The following is a 27,404-nucleotide window of genomic DNA, read 5'->3' as shown; positions in this document are numbered from 1 at the left end:
AAATTTTTTTTCTGCTTCTAAAGAAAAGAGGGATGGAAATCTAATTTTGTTTTCTGGGATCTCCACCAATTAATTTCAATTCCCACCCACCCCAAATCGACTGCTAATAGCTTAATTTACCAAGAAAGTTATTCTTTCTCTTGCCTGTTAATTTTAAGCCATGTTAATTTTAAACCAGTCTCATGTATAGAATAATAAACAAACAAAATATATCTTTTTTAAAATTTGATTTATTTCCACTCCTTAATTCTTAGTTTTCCATATTTATGCTAATAATTAATTATATTAAGTCAAAAATTATTCTGTTTCCATTATCAATTCATCCATCGAATATACAAAATCAACCTGTATAAACAAAACAGGAGACTCTTAAGTCGTGGTAAAATAATTATAGTAATTATATATATTAGATTATGAACAATTAACATTACAGTGTTCCCTCGATTTTCGTGGGGGATGCGTTCCGAGACTGCCCTTGAAAGTCGAATTTCCGCGAAGTAGAGATGCGGAAGTAAATACACCATTTTTGGCTATGGACAGTATCACAAACCATCCCTTAACACTTTAAACCCGTAAATTACCATTTCCTATTCCCTTAACAAGTACTCACCATTGAATAAGACACTTAGTGATCCTGATATTTATAAACATAATTATTTATTCACAATAATTATTTTTTTTTGTTATTGATTTGCAAAAATTATTAGTTTGGCGATGACGCATGATGTCATCAGGCGGGAAAAACCGTGGTATAGAAAAAAACCCGTGAAGTATTTTTTAATTAATATTTTTTTAAAAACCGTGGTATAGGCTATTCGCGAAATTTGAACCCGCAAAAATTGAGGGAACACTGTATTATCACAGTTAAATATAGGATAGTAATTATAATAAAGGAGAAAAACAAGAAGAAGAGAAAAAAAGCATTTCTATAGCATTCCAATACCCTGCACTCGTTTCCTTTTAATTTCTCAACTATTTCCTTTTTATATAAATATTGTCTCCATCTCCATTTCCGTAACTTGTTCTCTTTCTTTCATAATCAATCCAGACATAATCATTTTTAATATCTGTTTCTCTTTTATCATAGTAAACCTCAGTGTGTTGTGGTTGGCTCTGAGCCAGCTCCTGCAACAGGGAATTTGGACGTTGGTTTAGGGGAATCCTCAGGGTCACAGAGACTTGTATTATTGACAGCAGCTTCTGATAGTGAAGATTCATTGCCAAAGTCAGACTGTGGGGAAGCAGAATCAGACGGAGAGACGGAGGCAGCCAGCTCATTAGTTAATGACCCCATTAGTGAATCATCAGACTCGGAGGAGGATCGGTGGATAGATGCCAGAATGCGCAGGCTCATGGCTAGAAGGGACCAACTGCACAGGTATCGTCAGAGATAAGGGCGAACACCTGTTGCTGAGGCAATTAAGTTAATGGGATTGATGATAAATTACGGGCGTTAGGGAGTGAGCATGTGGGCATTTATTCGTTTGGAGAAGGATCATTGCCAAGGTTTGGACTATTCCAGGATTTCTGTTGACTCTTTGGACAATTCACAATTAACTCTTGTGGACTCAAAGGAGGGGGAGCTGTGCGGAATCACAGCTGCCTTAATTGCTCTCTTTTGTTCCTGCTTTTGACCGACTGTTATCTGGGTGAGAGAAATTTGACTCTGCTTAAATGTGTGTGCTTTGAACACTGTTTCAGATAAACTACTTTTATTTCTTCTGAGCCGGTGTGTGTGTGTTTGACTTTGCATTCCTCTCTCACTGGGGTCTATTAACGAGAAGCCCGGCGTAACACAGTGGAATCATTATAAGCTTCAATATATTTATCAGCATAGTCATTAGTCAGTATTTCATTATCAATATTATCAATATTTTTTCCCTTTATAATATTTTCACAACTCTTCTTTTCTTCTGTTATCTTCTCCATTTTTTTTCCAGTTGAGCCTCATCCTTTCCTTTCTCAAGTATTTCAATTCCAAGAGATCTTCTGAGATCATTAACAAGATCTTTAAAAAAATCCAACCAACTCTTTGTAATCAATTTCCTCCATGACTTTAAAATCACAATTCTCAGCTCCAAAAAAGAAAGAAAGAAAAAAAAAGGGTGGGGGAGGTTAGGCAGGTTCAACCTGTTTTCAAAAGTCATTCGGATTTGATTTATGCAGTTTTCCAAGCAGCAAAAGGTAGAAGAAAGTAATAACATTTTTATTGGTGAATTCTCATCACCAATCCTTAAGAACATCCTGTTGATACAACCTGGATGACATCATGTACCAGCCAGGGATACTGTCATAAATCATCACGGCTGTGCGAACTGGGTGAGATCATGTAGGTATGAGAGGCCTGTTTGAGGTGGACAGTTTGCTGCCCACAACCTCCACATGGCCTCCATCTCTACAAGGAGATCTGAAGAATCTTCTACTTGCTTTTGGGATCGTTCTCAGCCTCATTCTTTAGCCTTTCTCTGTTGATTTGGTTGCTTTCCATCAAGCGGTGGATATCTTCAGGGATCTTAGGAGACTCCACCTGCAATTAAATCAAAGGAATTAAACTGTGAATTTAAACTCGATTTGAGTATTGCCCACAAGATCATATGCTGCAACGTCCTACCGGTCAATGACTAGTTCAGCTTCAACCGCAATAACACAAGAGCACACAACAGATTCAAACTTAATACGAACCGCTCCAAACTTGACTGCAAAAAATATGATTTCAACAATCGAGTTATCGAAGTGTGGAACTCATTACCGGACTCAATTGTGTCAACCCCTAAACCCCAACACTTCTCCCTTAGACTCTCCACGATTGACCTCTCTAGGTTCCTAAGAGGCCAGTAAGGGGCGTACATAGGTGCACTGGTATGCCTTTCGTCCCCTGTCCAATTGTCTTTCCTTTCTCTCACCTATCTTATATATTCTCTTCCTTTCATATATCCTCTCCTCTAAGTTTACTTTCTCCCTCTTTTATATTATCACATGTCTATTTTTCTTCCTATATATTCGTGTATTGGACAAATGAATAAATAAATATAAAGAAAATAAAGGCCGAAGGATCTAAACAGGAGGTGTGCAAAATTTCAGTCCAGGTGCCTCTCGCTATTTGAGGAAACATTTGTGTTTTCCATAGAATTAACTGCTACTTTATGATCGTTTTGGTGATAACTTAATAATAATCATCTAATCTGTGTTATGGGTGGTGTATCCTGTGGTCATCCTTTGCATAGAAATTTAGAAACATAGAAGACTGACAGCAGAAAAAGACCTCATGGTCCATCTAGTCTGCCCTTATACTATTTCCTGTATTTTATCTTACAATGGATATATGTTTATCCCAGGCATGTTGTGGATTTACCAACCACGTCTGCTGGACGTTTGTTCCAAGGATCGACTACTCTTTCAGTAAAATAATATTTTCTCACGTTGCTTTTGATCTTTCCCCCAACTGACTTCAGATTGTGTCCCCTTGTTCTTGTGTCCACTTTCCTATTAAAAACACTTCCCTCCTGAACCTTATTTAACCCTTTAACATATTTCGATGTTTCAATCATGTCCCCCCTTTTCCTTCTGTCCTCCAGACTATACAGATTGAGTTCATGAAGTCTTTCCTGGTAAGTTTTATGCTTAAGACCTTCCACCATTCTTGTAGCCTGTCTTTGGAAGCGTTCAATTCTATCAATATCTTTGTGTAGATGAGGTCTCCAGAATTGAACACGGTAGTCCAAATGGGACCTCACCAGTGCTCTATTACAGTGGGATCACAATCTCCCTCTTCCTGCTTGTTATACCTCTAGTTATGCAGCCAAGCATTCTACTTGCTTTCCCTTTTCCCTGACCGTACTGTTTACCCATTTGGAAACTGTCAGAAATCACTACCCCTAAATCCTTCTCTTCTGAAGTTTTTGCTAACACAGAACTGGCAATACAATACTCAGATTGTGTTGTGATTCCGTCTGAGGCTCCTCAGGGAATGGCTTCAGCCGGCTCCATGCTCAGAGGGGGAGGATGAGGAACAGGAGGAGGAGGAGGAGGCCCAGACAGACGGGGAGGAGGAATATCAGGCCGAGGGAGAGGGAGAACAGCCTGAGTCCCCCGGGGTGGAGCTCTCCCCAGCAAGCAGCCTGGAGTCCTTAGATGAAAATGCACAAGCCATCATCGATCTCAGGCAGAGAAGAGCAGCACAACGAAGGGGACAATTAGCCAGGTATTTCCAGCCCTAAATAGGCAACAGCTGGGTTTGGGTGTGGTTCTCCCCAGAAAGGCTGAAAAGGCAGACCCACCCTTCCTGTATTGTGGAGTATTATCTTTGGGAGTCCTGGGACCTGGCTGTGATCTTTGGCATCTCTGATTCTGGCTTGTGGCCTTGAAGGCTGAAACCTTGGGGGGAAAGGCATGGGTCTTATTCTCTACAGTGGTGTGTGTGCCAGCAAGAAGTCTGCTGTATTGTCTGGCCGTCAGGCCTCTGCTGTGAAGCCTCATAGCCTGCCTGTTGGGAAGAACAGGTTTTTCTCTCTGTTTATTTTTCAAACTATAAAGTGCCTTTGCTTTTACCAGCGTGTCTGGCTGTTTTTTCCAGTTGGTGTTGAAGTCTGGGGGCACCCAGACAGAACAGATTGAGGATTCCTTTCCCCCAATTGCATTATTTTACATTTGGAAACATTAAACTGCAGTTTCCATTGCTTTGACCACTTATCTAGTAAGGCTAAATCATTTGTGTTCAGTTTTGGAGCCTTACCTGCTTTCCGTATAGAATCTTGAGGACTTCACTTGGAGACATGCCAGCCATGTGATGGCGGTTCAGCATAACAGCACAGACAAATCCATCTCGGCAACTGATAAATTGTTGCTCCAGGTAAAACGCATGGTCATCCCAGCCTAAAATACGCGTCCGGACGACAAAACGCTCCCACAGTTTCAAAGATCGTCGGAAACGCCAAGAGGAAGCTGCCAGAAAGGACTTGCAGTTATGGTTCCAGATGGTTTGCAGAAGCCAACAGTTAAACATGTACGTATATCGGGCAAAATCGGCCTCCCGGCCGTAACGCGCGTTATTCATGTGTCCCATCCAGTCCAGATCGGCAGGCAAGACCCTGCTGTACCTGATGCCTTCCTCCCACACTTTTACTTGGGGGCCTTTCCAGTTTGAATGAAGATATACGACCAATAACGAAATTAAATACCAAGCATCTAGGAAGCAGAAGAAGAGGGCGCCGGCAAAACATGAAAGTGATAATATCAGCACCAACATATTGAAATATGAATGATCTGCCTGCAATATAGAGATAATTCCACAAGGATAATCCTCTCTCTTCTTCTTCTTCTTCTTCTTCTTCTTCTTCTTCTTCTTCTTCTTCTTCTCCTCCTCCTCCTCCTTCTCCTCCTCCTTCTCCTCCTCCTTCTCCTTCTCTGGCTTGGTCTTGTCTTTCTTCTATCTGAAGTGACCGCTCCATGCTTCTTCTGAGAGATTCTTTGACTTTTCATTGGACCTCAGGTAGGACTCTGCCCTACCTGAGGTCCAATGAAAAGCTGAGGTCCAGCTTCAACGCCTCTTGGATGAAGCAAGAGATTTCCCTGATTGTCTTAAGCCAATGAAGTAATGTAATATCAAAGTACAATTGATAATTAATGGGTGGCAGGGAAAACTACAAGAGCTATTTCTTGTGTTCTGCTTAGCTCAGAGAAAACCACATTCAAAAGCAGTGACTGCGAGAGGGATCTTGTAGTCTTGGTGGACAACCAACTAAATATGAGTAAAAGCAGTGACTGCGAGAGGGATCTTGTAGTCTTGGTGGACAACCAACTAAATATGAGTAAAAGAAGTGATTACGAGAGGGATATTGTAGCCTTGTTGGACAACCAACTACATATGAGTAAAAGCAGAGACTGCGAGGGGGATCTTGTAGTCTTGGTGGACAACCAACTAAATATGAGTAAAAGCAGAGACTGCGAGAGGGATATTGTAGCCTTGTTGGACAACCAACTACATATGAGTAGAAGCAGAGACTGCGAGGGGGATCTTGTAGTCTTGGTGGACAAACAACTAAATATGAGTAAAAACAGAGACTGCGAGAGGGATCTTGTAGTCTTGGTGGACAACCAACTAAATATGAGTAAAAGCAGAGACTGCGATAGGGATCTTGTAGTCTTGGTGGACAACCAACTAAATATGAGTAAAAGCAGAGACTGTGAGAGGGATCTTGTAGCCTTGGTGGACAACCAACTAAATATGAGTAAAAGCAGTGACTACGAGAGGGATATTGTAGACTTGTTGGACAACCAACTACATATGAGTAAAAGCAGAGACTGCGAGGGGGATCTTGTAGTCTTGGTGGACAACCAACTAAATATGAGTAAAAGCAGAGACTGCGAGAGGGATATTGTAGCCTTGTTGGACAACCAACTACATATGACTAAAAGCAAAGACTGCGAGGGGGATCTTGTAGTCTTGGTGGACAACCAACTAAATATGAGTAAAAGCAGAGACTGCGAGAGGGACCTTGTAGTCTTGGTGGACAACCAACTAAATATGAGTAAAAGCAGTGACTGTGAGAGGGATCTTGTAGACTTGGTGGACAACCAACTAAATAATGAGTAAAAGCAGAGACTGCGAGAGGGATCTTGTAGCCTTGGTGGACAACCAACTACATATGAGTAAAAGCAGAGACTGCGAGAGGGATCTTGTAGTCTTGGTGGACAACCAACTAAACATGAGTAAAAGCAGTGACTGCGAGAGGGATATTGTAGCCTTGCTGGACAACCAACTAAACATGAATAAAAGCAGTGACTGCGAGAGGGATCTTGTAGTCTTGGTGGACAACCAACTAAATATGAATAAAAGCAGAGACTGCGAGAGGGATCTTGTAATCTTGGTGGACAACCAACTAAATATGAGTAAAAGCAGAGACTGCGAGAGGGATCTTGTAGTCTTGGTGGACAACCAACTAAACATGAGTAAAAGCAGAGACTGCGAGAGGGATCTTGTAGCCTTGGTGGACAACCAACTAAATATGAGTAAAAGCAGAGACTGCGAGAGGGATCTTGTAGTCTTGGTGGACAACCAACTAAATATGAGTAAAAGCAGAGAATACGAGAGGGATCTTGTAGTCTTGGTGGACAACCAACTAAATATGAGTAAAAGCAGAGACTGTGAGAGGGATCTTGTAGTCTTGGTGGACAACCAACTACATATGAGTAAAAGCAGAGACTGCGAGAGGGATCTTGTAGTCTTGGTGGACAACCAACTAAATATGAGTAAAAGCAGAGACTGGGAGAGGGATCTTTTAGTCTTGGTGGACAACCAACTAAATATGAGTAAAAGCAGTGACTGCAAGAGGGATCTTGTAGTCTTGGTGGACAACCAACTAAATATGAGTAAAAGCAGAGACTACGAGGGGGATCTTGCAGTCTTGGTGGACAACCAACTAAATATGAGTAAAAGCAGTGACTGCGAGAGGGATCTTGTAGTCTTGGTGGACAACCAACTAAATATGAGTAAAAGCTGAGACTGCGAGAGGGATCTTGTAGCCTTGGTGGACAACCAACTAAACATGAATAAAAGCAGAGACTGCGAGAGGGATCTTGTAGCCTTGGTGGAAAACCAACTAAATATGAGTAAAAGCCGAGACTGCGAGAGGGATCGTGTAGTCTTGGTGGCTAAATATGAGTAAAAGCAGAGACTGCGAGAGGGATCTTGTAGTCTTGGTGGACAACCAACTAAATATGAGTAAAAGCAGAGACTGCGAGAGGGATCTTGTAGTCTTGGTGGACAACCAACTAAATATGAGTAAAAGCAGTGACTGCGAGAGGGATCCTGTAGTCTTGGTGGACAACCAACTAAATATGAGTAAAAGCAGAGACTGCGAGAGGGATCTTGTAGCCTTGGTGGACAACCAACTAAATGTGAGTAAAAGCAGTGACTGCGAGAGGGATCTTGTAGTCTTGGTGGACAACCAACTAAATATGAGTAAAAGCAGAGACTGCGAGAGGGATCTTGTAGCCTTGGTGGACAACCAACTAAATATGAGTAAAAGCAGAGACTGCGAGGGGGATCTTGTAGCCTTGGTGGACAAGCAACTAAATATGAGTAAAAGCAGAGACTGCGAGAGGGATCTTTTAGTCTTGGTGGACAAGCAACTAAATATGAGTAAAAGCAGTGACTGCGAGAGGGATCTTGTAGTCTTTATGGACAACCAACTAAATATGAGTAAAAGCAGAGACTGCGAGAGGGATCTTGTAGTCTTTATGGACAACCAACTAAATATGAGTAAAAGCAGAGACTGCGAGAGGGATCTTGTAGTCTTGGTGGACAAGCAACTAAATATGAGTAAAAGCAGTGACTGTGAGGGGGATCTTGTAGTCTTGGTGGACAACCAACTAAATATGAGTAAAAGCAGAGACTGCGAGAGTGATATTGTAGCCTTGGTGGACAACCAACTAAATATGAGTAAAAGCAGAGACTGCGAGAGGGATCTTGTAGTCTTCGTGGACAACCAACTAAATATGAGTAAAAGCAGAGACTGCGAGGGGGATATTGTAGCCTTGGTGGACAACCAACTAAATATGAGTAAAAGCAGAGACTGCGAGAGTGATATTGTAGCCTTGGTGGACAACCAACTAAATATGAGTAAAAGCAGAGACTGCGAGAGTGATATTGTAGCCTTGGTGGACAACCAACTAAATATGAGTAAAAGCAGAGACTGCGAGAGGGATATTGTAGCCTTGGTGGACAACCAACTAAATATGAGTAAAAGTAGTGACTGCAAGAGGGATATTGTAGCCTTGGTGGACAACCAACTACATATGAGTAAAAGCAGAGACTGCGAGGGGGATCTTATAGTCTTGGTGGACAACCAACTAAATATGAGTAAAAGCAGTGACTGCGTGAGGGATACTGTAGTCTTGGTGGAGAACCAACTAAATATGAGTAAAAGCAGAGACTGCGAGAGGGATCTTGTAGTCTTGGTGGACAACCAACTAAATATGAGTAAAAGCAGAGAATACGAGAGGGATCTTGTAGTCTTGGTGGACAACCAACTAAATATGAGTAAAAGCAGAGACTGTGAGAGGGATCTTGTAGTCTTGGTGGACAACCAACTACATATGAGTAAAAGCAGAGACTGCGAGAGGGATCTTGTAGTCTTGGTGGACAACCAACTAAATATGAGTAAAAGCAGTGACTGCGAGAGGGATCTTGTAGTCTTGGTGGACAACCAACTAAATATGAGTAAAAGCTGAGACTGCGAGAGGGATCTTGTAGCCTTGGTGGACAACCAACTAAACATGAATAAAAGCAGAGACTGCGAGAGGGATCTTGTAGCCTTGGTGGAAAACCAACTAAATATGAGTAAAAGCCGAGACTGCGAGAGGGATCGTGTAGTCTTGGTGGCTAAATATGAGTAAAAGCAGAGACTGCGAGAGGGATCTTGTAGTCTTGGTGGACAACCAACTAAATATGAGTAAAAGCAGAGACTGCGAGAGGGATCTTGTAGTCTTGGTGGACAACCAACTAAATATGAGTAAAAGCAGAGACTGCGAGAGGGATCTTGTAGCCTTGGTGAACAACCAACTAAATATGAGTAAAAGCAGAGACTGCGAGGGGGATCTTGTAGCCTTGGTGGACAAGCAACTAAATATGAGTAAAAGCAGAGACTGCGAGAGGGATCTTTTAGTCTTGGTGGACAAGCAACTAAATATGAGTAAAAGCAGTGACTGCGAGGGGGATCTTGTAGTCTTGGTGGACAACCAACTAAATATGAGTAAAAGCAGAGAATGCGAGAGGGATCTTGTAGTCTTTGTGGACAACCAACTAAATATGAGTAAAAGCAGAGACTGCGAGAGGGATCTTGTAGTCTTTATGGACAACCAACTAAATATGAGTAAAAGCAGAGACTGCGAGAGGGATCTTGTAGTCTTGGTGGACAACCAACTAAATATGAGTAAAAGCAGTGACTGCGAGAGGGATCTTGTAGTCTTGGTGGACAACCAACTAAATATGAGTAAAAGCAGTGACTGCGAGAGGGATCCTGTAGTCTTGGTGGACAACCAACTAAATATGAGTAAAAGCAGAGACTGCGAGAGGGATCTTGTAGCCTTGGTGGACAACCAACTAAATATGAGTAAAAGCAGAGACTGCGAGGGGGATCTTGTAGCCTTGGTGGACAACCAACTAAATATGAGTAAAAGCAGAGACTGCGAGAGGGATCTTTTAGTCTTGGTGGACAAGCAACTAAATATGAGTAAAAGCAGTGACTGCGAGGGGGATCTTGTAGTCTTGGTGGACAACCAACTAAATATGAGTAAAAGCAGAGAATGCGAGAGGGATCTTGTAGTCTTGGTGGACAATCAACTACATATGAGTAAAAGCAGAGACTGCGAGTGGGATCTTGCAGTCTTGGTGGACAATCAACTAAATATGAGTAAAAGCAGTGACTGCGAGAGGGATCTTGTAGTCTTGGTGGACAACCAACTAAATATGAGTAAAAGCAGAGACTGCGAGAGGGATCTTGTAGTCTTCGTGGACAACCAACTAAATATGAGTAAAAGCAGAGACTGCGAGGGGGATATTGTAGCCTTGGTGGACAACCAACTAAATATGAGTAAAAGCAGAGACTGCGAGAGTGATATTGTAGCCTTGGTGGACAACCAACTAAATATGAGTAAAAGCAGAGACTGCGAGAGTGATATTGTAGCCTTGGTGGACAACCAACTAAATATGAGTAAAAGCAGAGACTGCGAGAGGGATATTGTAGCCTTGGTGGACAACCAACTAAATATGAGTAAAAGTAGTGACTGCAAGAGGTATATTGTAGCCTTGGTGGACAACCAACTACATATGAGTAAAAGCAGAGACTGCGAGGGGGATCTTATAATCTTGGTGGACAACCAACTAAATATGAGTAAAAGCAGTGACTGCGTGAGGGATATTGTAGTCTTGGTGGAGAAGCAACTAAATATGAGTAAAAGCAGTGACTGCAAGAGGGATATTGTAACCTTGGTGGACAACCAACTAAATAAATAAAAGCAGAGACTGCGAGTGGGATCTTGTAGCCTTGGTGGACAACCAACTAAATATGAGTAAAAGCAGAGACTGCGAGAGGGATCTTGTAGTCTTGGTGGACAACCAACTAAATATGAGTAAAAGCAGTGACTGCAAGAGGGATATTGTAACCTTGGTGGACAACCAACTAAATAAATAAAAGCAGAGACTGCGAGTGGGATCTTGCAGTCTTGGTGGACAACCAACTAAATATGAGTAAAAGCAGAGACTGCGAGTGGGATCTTGTAGTCTTGGTGGACAACCAACTAAATATGAGTAAAAGCAGTGACTGCGAGAGGGATCTTGTAGTCTTGGTGGACAACCAACTAAATATGAGTAAAAGCAGAGACTGCGAGGGGGATCTTGTAGTCTTGGTGGACAACCAACTAAATATGAGTAAAAGCAGTGACTGCGAGAGGGATATTGTAGCCTTGGTGGACAACCAACTATATATCAGTAAAAGCAGAGACTGCGAGGGGGATCTTGCAAAACATGTGCAGCCACATACATTGGACAAACCAATCGAAGAGTGAGCGCACGCATTGCAGAACATAAGAATGCAGTTAAAAAAGAAGAAAAGACTTCCTCACTTGTCCAGCACATTAAAAAAACAGGGCACGAAATTGACTTTGAAAAAACTAAATTACTTTCTAAAATGGAAAATTTACACAGAAGGATTATTATGGAAGCCATAGAGATAGAGAAGCACCCCTTCAGCATGAACAAAAGGGATGACACGTCCCGCCTACCAGAGATTTGGAAACCAGCCTTAAACAAAAAAACATATCATAATCATCACCGTGTCAATCCTTCAAGTAATTGTGATTCCACCAACCAATCAAATCACTAAAACATAGTCACCCAATCTATTTGCTACATTCAAACCAAATCTCCACCCCCAACACTATATATAAGGAACAAATGGCAGTTGCAAACATTCCATATTTACAGCAGCACAAAGCTTATAACTTCAGCCTGATGATGGTGAATGTGATTTCACAGAAACGGAGAAAAACCTGTTCTTCCCAACAGGCAGGCTATGAGGCTTCACAGCAGAGTCCTGATGGCCAGACAATACAGCAGACTTCTTGCTGGCACACACACCACTGTAGAGAATAACACCCACACCTTTCCCCCCATGGTTTCAGCCTTCAAGGCCACAAGCCAGAATCAGAGACGCCAAAGATCACAGCCAGGTCCCAGGACTCCCAAAGATAATACTCCACAATACAGGAAGGGTGGGTCTGCCTTTTCAGCCTTTCTGGGGAGAACCACACCCAAACCCAGCTGTTGCCTATTTAGGGCTGGAAATACCTGGCTAATTGTCCCCTTCGTTGTGCTGCTCTTCTCTGCCTGAGATCGATGATGGCTTGTGCATTTTCATCTAAGGACTCCAGGCTGCTTGCTGGGGAGAGCTCCACCCCGGGGGACTAAGGCTGTTCTCCCTCTCCCTCGCCCTGATATTCCTCCTCCCCTTCTGCCTGGGCCTCCTCCTCCTCCTCCTGTTCCTCATCCTCCCCCTCTGAGCATGGAGCCGGCAGAGGTTCAGCCGTTCCCTCAGCAGCCTCAGGCGGAATCACAACACATGCATGCATGCATGCATACATACATACATACATACATACATACATATATACATACATACATACAATAATACAATATGCCTTCCCTTCTTCATCCCTTCCCTTCCCTTCCCCCCTTTCTTTCCCTCCCTCCCTCCCCTCCCTTTCCTTCCTTTTCTTTTCTTTCCTTTCTTTTTCTTCCCTCCCTTTCCTTTCCACCTTTTCTCCCCCCTTTCCCTCTTCGCTCCTCTTCTCCCCTCCCCCCACCCCCTCTCCTTGTTTAATAGCTTTAGATATTTACATATGCTTCTTTTTTTTTCACGACAGCCCAATCTCTGCAATGCTTTTCATGCCGAGAGCCCACAAGACCCGAGAAATTCATGACTGTCATTAACTGCATGCCAAACCAAACCATGTGTATGAAGACGATGCATTCCCTGGAAGAAGGTGAGGTGGAAGGACCAGGTTGGTCTAAGATACAGATGAGTTTTCCTTTCTGTAGGTCAAGGTCAAATGGAGAAGACTCCCTCCCTGGTCTAAGAACAAGGGATGACAAATATTTAGACTCTGGATCATCCTCCCATAACCTCCCAGTCTGGGTCTCACAAAGAGTGAAGATATTTTGCATTTCAGCAATGACATATACTGTAGATAAGATAGGTGGCTACTTAAAAAAAGGAGAATCTGTTGAATTGTTTATGGAGATTCTCAGTCATCCAGATCATTGTCTGTCTGTCTATCTGTCTGTCTATCCTCTATTTCTCATCTATCTATCTATCTATCTATCTATCTATCTATCTATCTATCTATCTATCTATCTATCTATCTATCTTTCCTCTCTCTCTCTCTCTTATCTCTCTCTCTCTCATCTACCTACCTACCTACCTATCTATCTATCTATCATCTATCCATCCATCCATCCATCCATCCATCCATCCATCCATCCATCCATCTATCTATCTATCTATCTATCTATCTATCTTTCCCCCCTCTCTCTCTTATCTCTCTCTCTCTTTCTCATCTCTCTCTCTCTCTTTCTCATCTATCTATCTATCTATCTATCTATCTATCTATCTATCTATCTATCTATCTATCTACCTACCTACCTATCTTTCCCCCCTCTCTCTTATCTCTCTCTCTCTTTCTCATCTATCTATCTACCTACCTACCTACCTACCTACCTATCTATCTTTCCTCTCTCTCTCTTTCTCATCTATCTATCTATCTATCTATCTATCTATCTATCTATCATCTATCTATCTATCATCTATCTATCTATCTATCTATCTATCCCCCCTCTCTCTCTTATCTCTCTCTCTCTTTCTCAATGAGGGTTTTAGTGGGTATATATATGTATATACACATAGTAAAATACATGATGAAGGTTATAGAGGAGATACTCATAGTAAAATATATCTAAGAAAGAATAGAAAAGAAGATATAGGAATAGAACATATCAATGAAAGAGTAGAAGAAGAGATATAGAAATAGAAAAAGGAATAGGAGATATAGGAGAGCAATAGGACAGGGGACGGAAGGCACTCTAGTGCACTTGTACTCGCCCCTTACTGACCTCTTAGGACCGTAGATAATCTAAGGGTAAAGTGTTGGGGGTTTGGGGATGACACTATGGAGTCCGGTAATGAGCTCCACGCTTTGACAACTCGGTTACTGAAGTCATATTTTTTATAGTCAAGTTTGGAGCGGTTAATATTAAGTTTAAATCTGTTGTGTGCTCTTGTGTTGTTGTGGTTGAAGCTGAAGTAGTCACCGACAGGCAGGACGTTGCAGCATATGATCTTGTGGGCAATACTTAGATCTTGTTTAAGGCGTCTTAGTTTTAAACTTTCTAGGCCCAGGATTGAAAGTCTAGTCTCGTAGGGTGTTCTGTTTCGAGTGGAGGAGTGACGGGCTCTTCTGGTGAAGTATCTTTGGACATTTTCAAGGGTGTTAGTCTGAGATGCGATATGGGTTCCAAACAGATGAGCCGTATTCGAGGATGGGTCTGGCAAAAGATCCATCTCACCCTGGGCATCCTTTTAGTTTTTTGGAACTATTACCATCTGGTAGCAATATCAGGGGTTTTCAATTCAATTGTATAGAATGTGAAGAATATGTGTTTGTGTATTTATTTTAGATACCATGTTTCGCCAAAAATAAGACTTGGTTCTTTTCCAAACCATTCATAAAATTTCACCCAAACTTTATAAAACTCCAAGTCTTCCTTATCTTTAATTTTCATTTTCAATCTATTCATCTCTCCACAGCCCATTATCTTCTTAAGTACTTCTCTCTCGATTGGTATTCTAATCAATTTCCAGTTTTGAGCATATGCTATTCTAGCAGCTGTTACTATGTATATATTTCTCCTTTGTTAAATATGTCTGGCAATATGCCCAATAAAAATATCAATTCTCTGAATTTTTCTGCTTGTTTGGCAGTCTACCCTTTTGTGGGCGAATTCACCGTCACACGGTCTTGCTCGCTGACCTGCAATCTTTCCGAGATAGATGAAATTGGTTCCACGCGTCTGCTGACATGTTGCCACAGCAATCTCTGCAACCACAATGGAGCCTGCTGGCTAGAGTTAAGCTACACCATGTTGGGAGGAATGCTGGTTTCTTTCTTCTTCGTCCTCACTTGAGACTGAACATCTCCAGGATTTGGCAGAGAACCCTACTGTACTTTCTTAGAACTATGGATTTGACGTTGTGCTGTCCTCTATCCCTATTCCTGGATTCCTGTTTGTCTCAAATAAAGAACATGGGAAGAGAAACTTTGGTCTGGAACTTATTGCGATAATTGATGGAAGAGAATATTTTTATTTATTTTGTCCAATACACAATAATACACAATGAAGCTTATAGAGATATAGTAGAGAAGATATATGAGATATAGGAGAGACTATAGGACAGGGGACGGAAGGCACTCTAGTGCGCTTATGTACGCCTCTTACTGACCTCTTAGGAATATGGAGAGGTGGACAGTCTAAGGGTAAAATGTTGGGGGTTAGGGGAAGATACTACGGAGTCCAGTAATGAGTTCCACGCTTCAACAACTCGATTACTAAAGTCATATTTTTTACAGTCATGTTTGGAGCGGTTAATATTAAGGTTGAATCTGTTGTGTGCTCTTGTGTTGTTGTGGTTGAAGCTGAAGTAGTCTTTGATAGGCAGGACATTGCAGCATATGATCTTGTGGGCAATACTTAGATCATGTTTATGGCATCATAGTTCTAAGCTTTCAAGACCCAGGATTGTAAATCTAGTTTCGTAGGGAATTCTGTTTCGAGTGGAGGAGTGAAGGGCTCTTCTGGTGAAGTATCTTTGGACATTTTCGAGGGTGTTAATATCAGAAATGTGGTATGGGTTCCATACAGATGAGCTGTATTCTAGGATGGGTCTGGCGAAAGGTTTGTAAGCTCTGGTGAGTAGTGTGAAATTTCCAGAGCAGAAGCTACGTAGGATTAGATTAACAACTCTTGAGGCCTTCTTGGCGATGTTGTTGCAGTGGGCTTTGGCACTTAGGTCTTTAGTTATTAGTATTCCAAGGTCCTTGAGCGAGTGGGGATTATCTGTAATAATTTATTTATTCAGTTTGTATTTGAAGTTCTGATTCTTTTTGCCGATGTGTAGGACAGAGCATTTGCTGGTTGAGATTTGGAGTTACTCAGGGCTGAACTGGAGGGAGGGTCCTTGGGATGCTACCTTTTTGGCACTCAAATCTCACCAGGCTCAAGGTTGTTTCAGCCTTGTATCCAGGGGTGGGCTACTTCCCGGACCGGAGGGGGTGGTGGACGGGGACGCAGTGGGGTAGCAAAAATGGAGCTCCACCCCAGAGCACCCAATTTGCACTGAAAGATGTTGAAAGAAAATGCAGGGGATCCTGCATAAGCCATGCCCACAGTGTGGTAGTAAAAATGTTGGTAGCCCTTCACTGCTTCCATCCTTCCGAAGTGGGTAAAATGGGGATCCATATTGTTGGAAGCAAATAGGCTGGACATTTGGATTTTATCATAAAAGAGGGATTTCTGAGTTGGGGTTCTCTCCAAAGACCATGCACAGAACAGGTTTCAGGCTGCATTAACGGAGGGATAGAATCATTCCTGCCCCAGGGAAGCCAAAAAACCCCAACCCCTCATGAGTCCCTGTGTGAGATTTTGCTACTTGCACAGGTGCAGGAAGCATAATTGCGCTCAATCCCGCACTCGTGTTCCGGAGGTGAGGAGCTGTGTGCAATTAGCCGTTCTGGAAGCAACCCATCACTGTAAGCATTGGTTTCCGGGCACAATTCAAAGTGTTGGTGGTGACCTATAAAGCCCTACATGGCATCGGATCAGATTACTTAGAAACATACGGGACCGCCTTCTGCTGCACAAATCCCAGTGGCCGATAAGGTCCCACAGAGTTGACCTTCTCCAGGTCCCGTTGACCAGACAATGTCATCTGGCGGGACCTAGGGGAAGAGCCTTCCCTGTGGCAGCCCCGGCACTCTGGAATCAGCTCCCTTGGAACCTTCCGCAAGAGTCTTAAGCCCCATCTATGTCGCCAGGCATGGGGCACCTAGATCGTGCCCCCTTCTTCTCTGACCGTTAAATGTTATGGATGGATGTGATTGAGTAGACTGTTTTTTACATAATGGGATTTTAGCTTACTGTTTTTAACTATTAGATTTGTATACATATTTTTTGTATTGCATGTTGTGATCATCATCATCATCATCATCCACTGGAACTTGTGCCGGAACTACCATTTACCAGTGACAAAGAACTGGTGGGATCATAAGCCCGAAAAAGTGGTCGAAAATGAGCAAGCAAAACTACTGTGGGACTTCCGACTTCAGACTGACCGAATTCTGAAGCATAACACACCAGACATTGTGATCGTGGAGAAAAAGAAAGTATGGATCATCGACATCGCAATCCCAGGAGACAGCAGAATTGAGGAGAAGCAGCTAGAGAAATTAGTGAAATACGAAGATCTAAAAATCGAGCTGCAACGACTCTGGCAAAAGCCCATGAAAGTGGTCCCAGTGGTCCTTGGCATGCTGGGCGCAGGGCCAAAGGATCTCAGTGGACATTTGAAAACCATCGGAATTAACAAAATCTCCATCTGTCAATTGCAAAAGGCTGCTTTACTAGGATCGGCACAAATAATTCACCGCTACATCACACAGTTCTAGGTGCTTGGGAAGCGCCCGACTGGTGATGAAATACGAAATCCAGCATAGTGATCTTGTTTGCTGTGTTGTATTGATAATAATAATAATAATAATAATAATAATAATAATAATAATAACAACAACAACAACAACAACAATAATAATGTAATGTATCTTGGAGGTGGTGACCCTTTTAGAGATGTATGCAATATAATTTCATTTTAATGCATGCTTATTAAGCTACGTTCAAAGTGACAATAAAGTTATTATTCTATTCTAAACTTTGAGGGGTCCTTAGTGGTCCCGGAACTTGCTTGTTTTCTTGCGGGCGTTTCGTTACTCAAATTGACCCTTACCAGCATTGATAATGTTACCTAGTTGGGTGATGAAATTATAGACAGAGTGGTAATTTGTACAAATAAAACATTAGATAAGTAATGATAAAAAATAACAAATGCACGCCCCTTACAGACCTCTTAGAAAGGGGGAGAAGTCAATGGTAGATAGTCTAAGGTTAAAGGTTTTGGGGTTTAGGAGTAGAAACCAGAGTCAGGAAGTGCATTCCAGGCATTGATTACTCTGTTGCTGAAGTCGTATTTTTTTTGCAGTCAAGTTTGGAGCGGTTGACATTTAGTTTAAATCGATTTCGTGGTCGTGTGTTGTTGCGGTTGAAGGTGAAGTAGTCTTTAACAGGTAGGACATTTTGGTATATGATTTTATGAACTATAATTAAGTCGGAACGGAGGCTGCAAGGAAACAAGGTAGCTCAGGGACCACCGAGGACCCCTCATGTCAACCCCAAATATGCTTCTTTATTAGCATTGTAAACTATTAGCGGTTCATTTTAGAGAGGCGACCGGGAAAGACATCCCCCAAAAGCTGATTTCAATGAATTAAACTTTTGAAGTGTTCTCAACATAAGCCTGGTTGGCTTTAGAAGCTTCTCGGAAGGATTTATAGCTCACAGATTCTGAACACCTAACCTCAAGGCACTATCCTTCATTCTCAGTAGAATTAAACAGGCGCAACCAGCTCATGAGATGCTTTAGGCCAGTGATGGCAAAGCTTTTTGGGTTCACGTGCCAAAAGGGGTGTGTGTGTTGTGTGTTTTGTGTGTGTGTGTTTGCTAGCATGTGTGCCCATGCCCACACCCCTTCCCTCCCCCCCCACACATACGCAATCCCATGATAATTTTTTACTTTTTTAGATTATTAATTTATTACACAAATTTATAGAACAAAATAGAATAGAATAGAATAGAATTTTTATTGGCCAAGTGTCTTGGTGCAGATGCTCTCAGCGTACATAAAATAAAATATACATTTGTCAAGAATCATGTGGTACAACACTTAATGATTGTCATAGGGATCAAATAAGCAATGAAGAAGCAATATTAATAAAAATCTTAGGATATAAGCAACAAGTTACAGTCATACAGTCAACATGGGAGGAAATGGGTGAAAGGAATGATGAGAAAAACTAGTAGAATAGAAGTGCAGATTTAGTAGAAAGTCTGACAGTGTTGAGGGAATTATTTGTTTAGTAGAGTGATGGCATTCGGAAAAAAAAACTGTTCTTGTGTCTAGTTGTCTTGGTGTGCAGTGCTCTGTAGCGATGTTTTGAGGGTAGGAGTTGAAACAATTTGTGTCCAGGATGTGAGGGGTCAGTAAATATTTTTCCTGCCCTCTTTTTGACTCGTGCAGTATACAGGCCCTCAATGGAAGGCAGGTTGGCAGCAATTGCTTTTTCTGCAGTTCTGATTCTCCTCTGAAGTCTGTGTCGGTCCTGTTGGGTTGCAGCACCAAACCAGACAGTGATAGAGGTGCAGATGACAGACTCAATGATTCCTCTGTAGAACTGAATCAGCAGCTCCTTGGGCAGTTTGAGCTTCCTGAGCTGGCGCAGAAAGAACATTCTTTGTTGTGCTTTTTTGATGATGTTTTTGATGTTAGGTGACCATTTTAGGTCTTGATATATAGAACCTAGAAATTTGAAGGTCTCTACTGTTGATACTGTGTTGTCCAGTATTGTGAGAGGTGGAAGGGTGAAAGGGTTTCTCCTAAAGTCTACCATCATTTCTACGGTTTTGAGTGTATTCTCCCCAGAATTTTTTCACTGTTCTTCCCTGTCTTCCTTTCATTTTCTTTTTAAATAATCTTTATTAAGTTTCCACATATAAAAACAATTTAACAATCCTTCTTTTGTAGGTTCTGTCCTTCCTGGAAAAGTGTCCTTCTTTTCGATATTTTAATACTAATCTGTTAATCTTTGTATGCAGAGATGCTGCGCCAAACTATTACGCATCATGTGACGGTACAGTTCGGAAACACATGATTATGAAACACATACACAGGGCAAAGGAGAACCTCATGTGTCTTGCATGAGACCCTCAGCAGTCAGGATTCAGGCCCAGCTATAGCACGGAAACTGCTTTGGTCGCATTGATGGATGATCTCTGGCGGGCCCGGGACAGGGGTTTATCCTCTGTCCTGGTGCTTCTTGACCTCTCAGTGGCTTTCGATCCCATCGACCATGGTATCCTTCTGCGCCGGCTGGAGGGGTTGGGAGTGGGAGGCACTGTTCTCCAGTGGTTCTACTCCTACCTCTCCGGTCGGTTGCAGTCGGTGTTAGTTGGGGGTCAGAGGTCGACCCCGAGGTCTCTCCCTTGTGGGGTGCCTCAGGGGTCGGTCCTCTCCCCCTTGCTATTCAATATCTACATGAAACCGCTGCGCGAGATCATCCAGGGGCATGGGGTGAAGTATCATCAGTACTGCTGATGATACCCAGTTATACAACTCCACCCCATGTCCAGTCAACGAAGCAGTGGAAGTGATGTGCCGGTGCCTGGAGGCTGTTGGGGTCTGGATGGGTGTCAATAGACTCAAACTCAACTCTGATAAGACGGAGTGACTGTGGGTTTTGCCTCCCAAGGACAATTCCATCTGTCTGTCCATTACCCTGGGGGGTAATTACTGACCCCCTCAGAGAGGGTCCACAACTTGGGTGTCCTCCTCGATCCACAGCTCACACTAGAGAACCATCTTTCAGCTGTGGCGAGGTTCGCCTGGTGCACCGGTTGCAGCCCTATCTGGACCGGGAGTCACTGCTCACAGTCACTCATGCCCTCATCACCTCAAGGCTCGACTACTGTAACGCTCTCTACATGGGGCTACCTTCGAAAAGTGTTCGGAAGCTTCAGATCGTGCAGAATGCAGCTGCGAGAGCAATCATGGGCTTCCCCAGGTATGCCCATGTCACACCAACACTCCACAGTCTGCACTGGTTGCCGATCAGTTTCCAGTCACAATTCAAAGTGTTGGTTATGACCTATAAAGCCCTTCATGGCACCGGACCAGATTATCTCTGGGACCGCCTTCTACCGCACGAATCCCAGCAACCAATTAGGTCCCACAGAGTGGGCCTTCTCCGGGTTCCATCAACTAAACAATGTTGTTTGGTGGGACCCAGGGGAAGAGCCTTCTCTGTGGTGGCCCTGGCCCTCTGAAACCAACTCCCTTCAGAGATTAGAATAGCCCCCACCCTCCTTGCCTTTCGTAAGCTGCTTAAAACCCACCTCTGCCGTCAGGCATAGGGGAACTGAGATATTCTTTCTCCCTAGGCTTCTACAATTTATGCATGGTATGTTTGTATGTATGTTTGGTTTTTATAATAAGGGTTTTTAGCTGTTTTAGTATTGGATTGTCGCATGTTGTTTTTACCAGTGTTGTTAGCCGCACCGAGTCTACGGAGAGGGGCGGCATACAAATCCAATAAATAATACTAATAATCCAGGGGTGGGAAGCAGGCAGAAATGAAGCTGCATGGGCAGCTCCAGCTGACCGGTGGCAGTCACTTCCTGGATTACTGGTGTTGGCTTGGCTCCCTTTTTTTCCTCTGCTGCTGCTGCGTCTACGCTCCTTGCTTTTTTCCTCTTTCCTCCTTCCTGGCCTCGGACAAGCTTCCCTCTCTCCTGCCCGGCTCCCCTCCAGCCTCACACGGCCACCTCCCGCCTGAGGTGCAAGCTGAACGTGTGGGTGGAAGCGGTGCTGGCAGCATTTTTGCTTCTGGCAGCACCTGTTCGCCTAGCTACCCAGCCTGAGGCGGGAGGGGGCAACCCAGGAAGAAGAGCGCGGGAAACGCGAAGCAAATTGTCACCTCAGCGAGTGACCCTGGTGAGGTTGCAAGTCAAGGACTTAACAGTTCACTTGAACAATGATGAACGTTCAATTCACTCCCACCTGGTCACATGGCTGGCAAGCCAGTCCTACCCAGTCACATGACCATCAAGCCACACCCCAAATTAGCTACACCCACAGTGTGGCAGTAAAAAAATGGCTGCCGATTACTGCATGTATCCCAGTGATCAGTCAGGTCCCACAGAGTCGGCCTTCTCCTGGTCGCATGCGCCAAACAATGTCAGTTGGCAGGGCAATGCCATCTCCAAACTACTAAAAATTTCTACTACTAGTTCTCCAGAGCCTGTCAGAACCTCATGGATTTCACCCCTGCCCTAATTCTAACAGCCCTAACTTTGGTTGATCTAGATTAGAAGACCTCCAAGGTTCCCTCCAACCCTATTATTCTATGTTCACTCAATACTGACTACAAAAGCATGGCGTCAAAGACAGATGACCTCTGCTATGCCGTCACGACGGAATCACACATCACAATTAGAAGGAGCCAGAAATACCAGATATGTATCCGGGTGATGAATTGACAAGTTAATTTTGACCAAGGTAGGTATTTTTAACTCCAAACGCTGAACAATGGACTTTTCACTTATTCACTGCTCACAGTCACTCATGCCCTCATCACCTCGAGATTCGACTACTGTAATGCTCTCTACATGGGGCTACCTTTGAAAAGTGTTCAGAAACTTCAGATTGTGCAGAATGCAGCTGCGAGAGCAATCATGGGCTTCCCTAAATATGCCCATGTTACACCAACACTCCGCAGTCTGCATTGGTTGCCAATCAGATTCCGGTCACAATTCAAAGTGTTGGTTATGACCTATAAAGCCCTTCATGGCACCGGACCAGAATATCTCCGGGACTGCCTTCTGCCGCACGAATCCCAGCGACCAGTCAGGTCCCATAGAGTTGGCCTTCTCCGGGTCCCGTCGACTAAACAATGTCATCTGGCGGGACCCAGGGGAAGAGCCTTCTCTGTGGCGGGCCCGACCGTCTGGAATCAGCTCCCCCCGGAGATTAGGATTGCCCCCACCCTCCTTGCCTTTCGCAAACTGCTTAAAACCCACCTCTGCTGTCAGGCATGGGGGAACCTAGACATCTTCCCCAGGCCTATATAGTTTATGTATGGTATGTTGTGTGCATGTTTTTAAATTATGGGTTTTTAACTTTGTAATATTAGATATGTATTGTACTTTTTTCTTACTTCTTTTCGTCCTCCTTTTTTATTGTAAAAAAAATTGGTCACCTTACTAAAACTCTACTGGCAGTTCAAGCTGATCGCTTGAAAAATGTTGTGAACGGACTGTCTTTGCAAGGAAATATTGCAACAACTCTGATTGCAGAACTGTGTTGCAAAAACTCTAATCTAGGTTCTAACCACAATTTTATGCAACTTGCTTTCCCATGAAATTGGAGTTCGGAAACACAGTAGAAGCCCTTATCTCAGGCTTTATACTAGGAATAATGTTGGTGACAAATAGCCATCTCGGGATCTAATTAAGTAGAAGATTGACGGCAGAAAAAGACCCCGTACTCCACCTAGTCTGCCCTTCCTGTATTTTATCTTAGGATGGATCTATGTTTCTCTCAGGCATATATAATAAATTCAGTTCCTGTGGATTTACTGACCACGTCTGCTGGAAGTTTGTTCCAAGCATCTACTACACTTTCAGTAAAATAATACTTTCTCACATTGCTTTTGATCTGTCCCCCAAAAAGGAGACCCTTCTTTTGTCGCTAACTACAGACCAATATCACTATGCTGTGTCCTATGCAAAGTCATGGAATAAATTATAAACCAATCAATTACCCTCCATCTAGAAACTAATAATTTGCTCTCTAACAAACAATTTGGTTTCAGAAAAAAACTATCCTGCAACCTGCAGCTCCTCCACTGCAAAAATATATGGACAACTCATCTAGATCAAGGGAAATCTACAGATGCAATTTATATTGACTTCTGCAAAGCCTTTGATTCAGTGGTCCACGACAAACTACTCCTAAAACTCAAATCCTATGGCATCTCAGGAGCCCTTCACAGCTGGATTACAGCATTCCTGTCAAACAGACAACAAGTGGTTAAAATAGGAAGCATCATATCTATCCCTGTCCCTGTTAAAAGCGGTGTCCCCCAAGGTAGTGGTCTGGGACCAACGCTCTTCATTCTCTACATCAATGACCTTTGCGATCTCATCACAAACAACTGTGTTCTCTTTGTAGATGATGTAAAGCTCTTCAACATCACCGATAACACAACTACTCTCCAAAAAGACCTAGACTCTGTTTCCGACAACTCCAACCAGCAAATGCTCTGTCCTGCACATCGGAAAAAAGAATTGGAACTCCAAATACAAACTGAATAATCAAATTATCACAGATAACCCCCACTAGGTTAAGGACCTTGGAGTACTAATTACAAAACACCTAAGTATCAAAGCCCACTGCAACAACATCACCAAGAAGGCTTCAAGAGTTGTTAATTTAATCCTATGTAGCTTCTGCTCTGGTAATCTCACACTACTTACCAGAGCTTACAAAACGTTTACCGGACCCATCCTAGAGCACAGCTCATCTGTTTGGAACACATACCACATCTCAGACATTAACACTCTCAAAAATGTCCAGAGATACTTCACCAGAAGAGCCCTTCACTCCTCCACTCGAAACAGAATACCCTACGAGACTAGATTTACAATCCTGGGCCTAGGAAGTTTAAAACTAAGACGCCTTAAACATGATCTAAATATTGCCCAGAAGATCATATGCTGCAAGGTCCTGCCTGTCAACGACTACTTCAGCTTCAACCACAACAACACAATAACAGATTCAAGCTCAATATTAACTGCTCCAAACATGACTGTAAAAAATACGACTTTAGTAATAGAGTTGTTGAAGCATGGAACTCATTACCTGAATCCGTAGCATCATCCACTAACCCCCAACACTTTACCCTTAGACTTAGGTGGTAGGAAAAGCGAGTAGAATGCTTGGCTGCATAGCTAGAGGTATAAGAAGCAGGAAGAGGGAGACTGTGATCCCGCTATATAGAGCGCCGTTGAGACCACATTTGAAATACCGTGTTCAGTTTATTTATTTATTTATTTATTAGATTTGTATGCCGCCCCTTTCCGTAGACTCATCTGTTCTGGAGACCTCACCTACAAAAAGATATTGATCAAATTGAAGGGGTCCAAAGACGGGCTACAACAATGGTGGAAGGTCTTAAGCATAAAACGTATCAGGAAAGACTTCATGAACTCAATCTCTATAGTCTGGAGGACAGAAGGAAAAGGGGTGATGTGATCGAAACATTTAAACATGTGAAAGGGTTAAATAAGGTTCAGGAGGGAAGTGTTCTTGATAGGAAAGTGAACACAAGAACAAGGGGGCACAATTTGAGGTTTGTTGGGGGAAAGATCAGAAGCAACGTGAGAAAATATTACTTTACTGAAAGAGTAGTAGATGCTTGGAACAAACCTCCAGCAGACGTGGTTGGTAAATCCATACTAACTGAATTTAAACATGCCTGGGATAAACATAGATCCATCCTAAGATAAAAATACAGGAAATAGTATAAGGGCAGACTAGATGGACCATGAGGTCTTTTTCTGCTGTCAATCTTCTGTTTCTATGCGGCAGAAGGCGGTCCCGTAATAATCTGGCTTGATGCCATGTAGGGCTTTATAGGTCATTACCAACACTTTGAATTGTGTCCGGAAACCAATCTGCTGGTATTTAATTTATACAGTTTTCCAAGCAGCAAAAGGTAGAAGAAAGTAACAGCATTTTTTTTTGCAAAAAGTTTTTTTAATTTTTTTTCTGCTTCTAAAGAAAAGAGGGATGGAAATCTAATTTTGTTTTCTGGGATCTCCACCAATTAATTTCAATTCCCACCCACCCCAAATCGACTGCTAATAGCTTAATTTACCAAGAAAGTTATTCTTTCTCTTGCCTGTTAATTTTAAGCCATGTTAATTTTAAACCAGTCTCATGTATAGAATAATAAACAAACAAAATATATCTTTTTTAAAATTTGATTTATTTCCACTCCTTAATTCTTAGTTTTCCATATTTATGCTAATAATTAATTATATTAAGTCAAAAATTATTCTGTTACCATTATCAATTCATCCATCGAATATACAAAATCAACCTGTATAAACAAAACAGGAGACTCTTAAGTCATGGTAAAATAATTATAGTAATTATATATATTAGATTATGAACAATTAACATTACAGTGTTCCCTCGATTTTCGTGGGGGATGCGTTCCGAGACTGCCCTTGAAAGTCGAATTTCCGCGAAGTAGAGATGCGGAAGTAAATACACCATTTTTGGCTATGGACAGTATCACAAACCATCCCTTAACGCTTTAAACCCCTAAATTACCATTTCCTATTCCCTTAACAAGTACTCACCATTGAATAAGACACTTAGTGATCCTGATATTTATAAACATAATTATTTATTCACAATAATAATTTTTTTTTGTTATTGATTTGCAAAAATTATTAGTTTGGCGATGACGCATGATGTCATCAGGCGGGAAAAACCATGGTATAGAAAAAAAACCCGTGAAGTATTTTTTAATTTATATTTTTTTAAAAACCGTGGCATAGGCTATTCGCGAAATTTGAACCCGCAAAAATGGAGGGAACACTGTATTATCACAGTTAAATATAGGATAGTAATTATAATAAAGGAGAAAAACAAGAAGAAGAGAAAAAAAACATTTCTATAGCATTCCAATACCCTGCACTCGTTTCCTTTTAATTTCTCAACTATTTCCTTTTTATATAAATATTGTCTCCATCTCCATTTCCGTAACTTGTTCTCTTTCTTTCATAATCAATCCAGACATAATCATGTTTAATATCTGTTTCTCTTTTATCATTGTAAACCTCAGTGTGTTGTGGTTGGCTCTGGGCCAGCTCCTGCAACAGGGAATTTGGACGTTGGTTTAGGGGAATCCTCAGGGTCACAGAGACTTTTATTATTGACAGCAGCTTCTGATAGTGAAGATTCATTGCCAAAGTCAGACTGTGGGGAAGCAGAATCAGACGGAGAGACGGAGGCAGCCAGCCCATTAGTTAATGACCCCATTAGTGAATCATCAGACTCGGAGGAGGATCGGTGGATAGATGCCAGAATGCGCAGGCTCATGGCTAGAAGGGACCAACTGCACAGGTATCGTCAGAGATAAGGGCGAACACCTGTTGCTGAGGCAATTAAGTTAATGGGATTGATGATAAATTACGGGCCTTAGGGAGTGAGCATGTGGGCATTTATTCGTTTGGAGAAGGATCATTGCCAAGGTTTGGACTATTCCAGGATTTCTGTTGACTCTTTGGACAATTCACAATTAACTCTTGTGGACTCAAAGGAGGGGGAGCTGTGCGGAATCACAGCTGCCTTAATTGCTCTCTTTTGTTCCTGCTTTTGACCGACTGTTATCTGGGC

General features: G+C 42.5%; 1 protein-coding gene across 1 annotated transcript; it reads right to left on the bottom strand.

Moving 5' to 3' along the window:
- Nucleotides 1-2,419: 2,419 nt before the first annotated feature.
- On the bottom strand, nucleotides 2,420-5,053 carry LOC139165518 (protein THEM6-like). The gene is made up of 2 exons (XM_070748696.1): nucleotides 4,733-5,053; nucleotides 2,420-2,527 (listed from the first exon to the last, which is right to left on the bottom strand). Exons 1-2 carry the CDS (start codon nucleotides 5,051-5,053, stop codon nucleotides 2,420-2,422), a joined length of 429 nt encoding a protein of 142 aa, XP_070604797.1.
- Between the last annotated feature and the right edge of the window lie 22,351 nt (nucleotides 5,054-27,404).

This window comes from Erythrolamprus reginae, chromosome 3 (assembly GCF_031021105.1).
Source record: "Erythrolamprus reginae isolate rEryReg1 chromosome 3, rEryReg1.hap1, whole genome shotgun sequence".
Classification (NCBI taxonomy): domain Eukaryota; kingdom Metazoa; phylum Chordata; class Lepidosauria; order Squamata; family Dipsadidae; genus Erythrolamprus; species Erythrolamprus reginae.
This window is presented reverse-complemented; position numbering and strand designations above follow the sequence as displayed.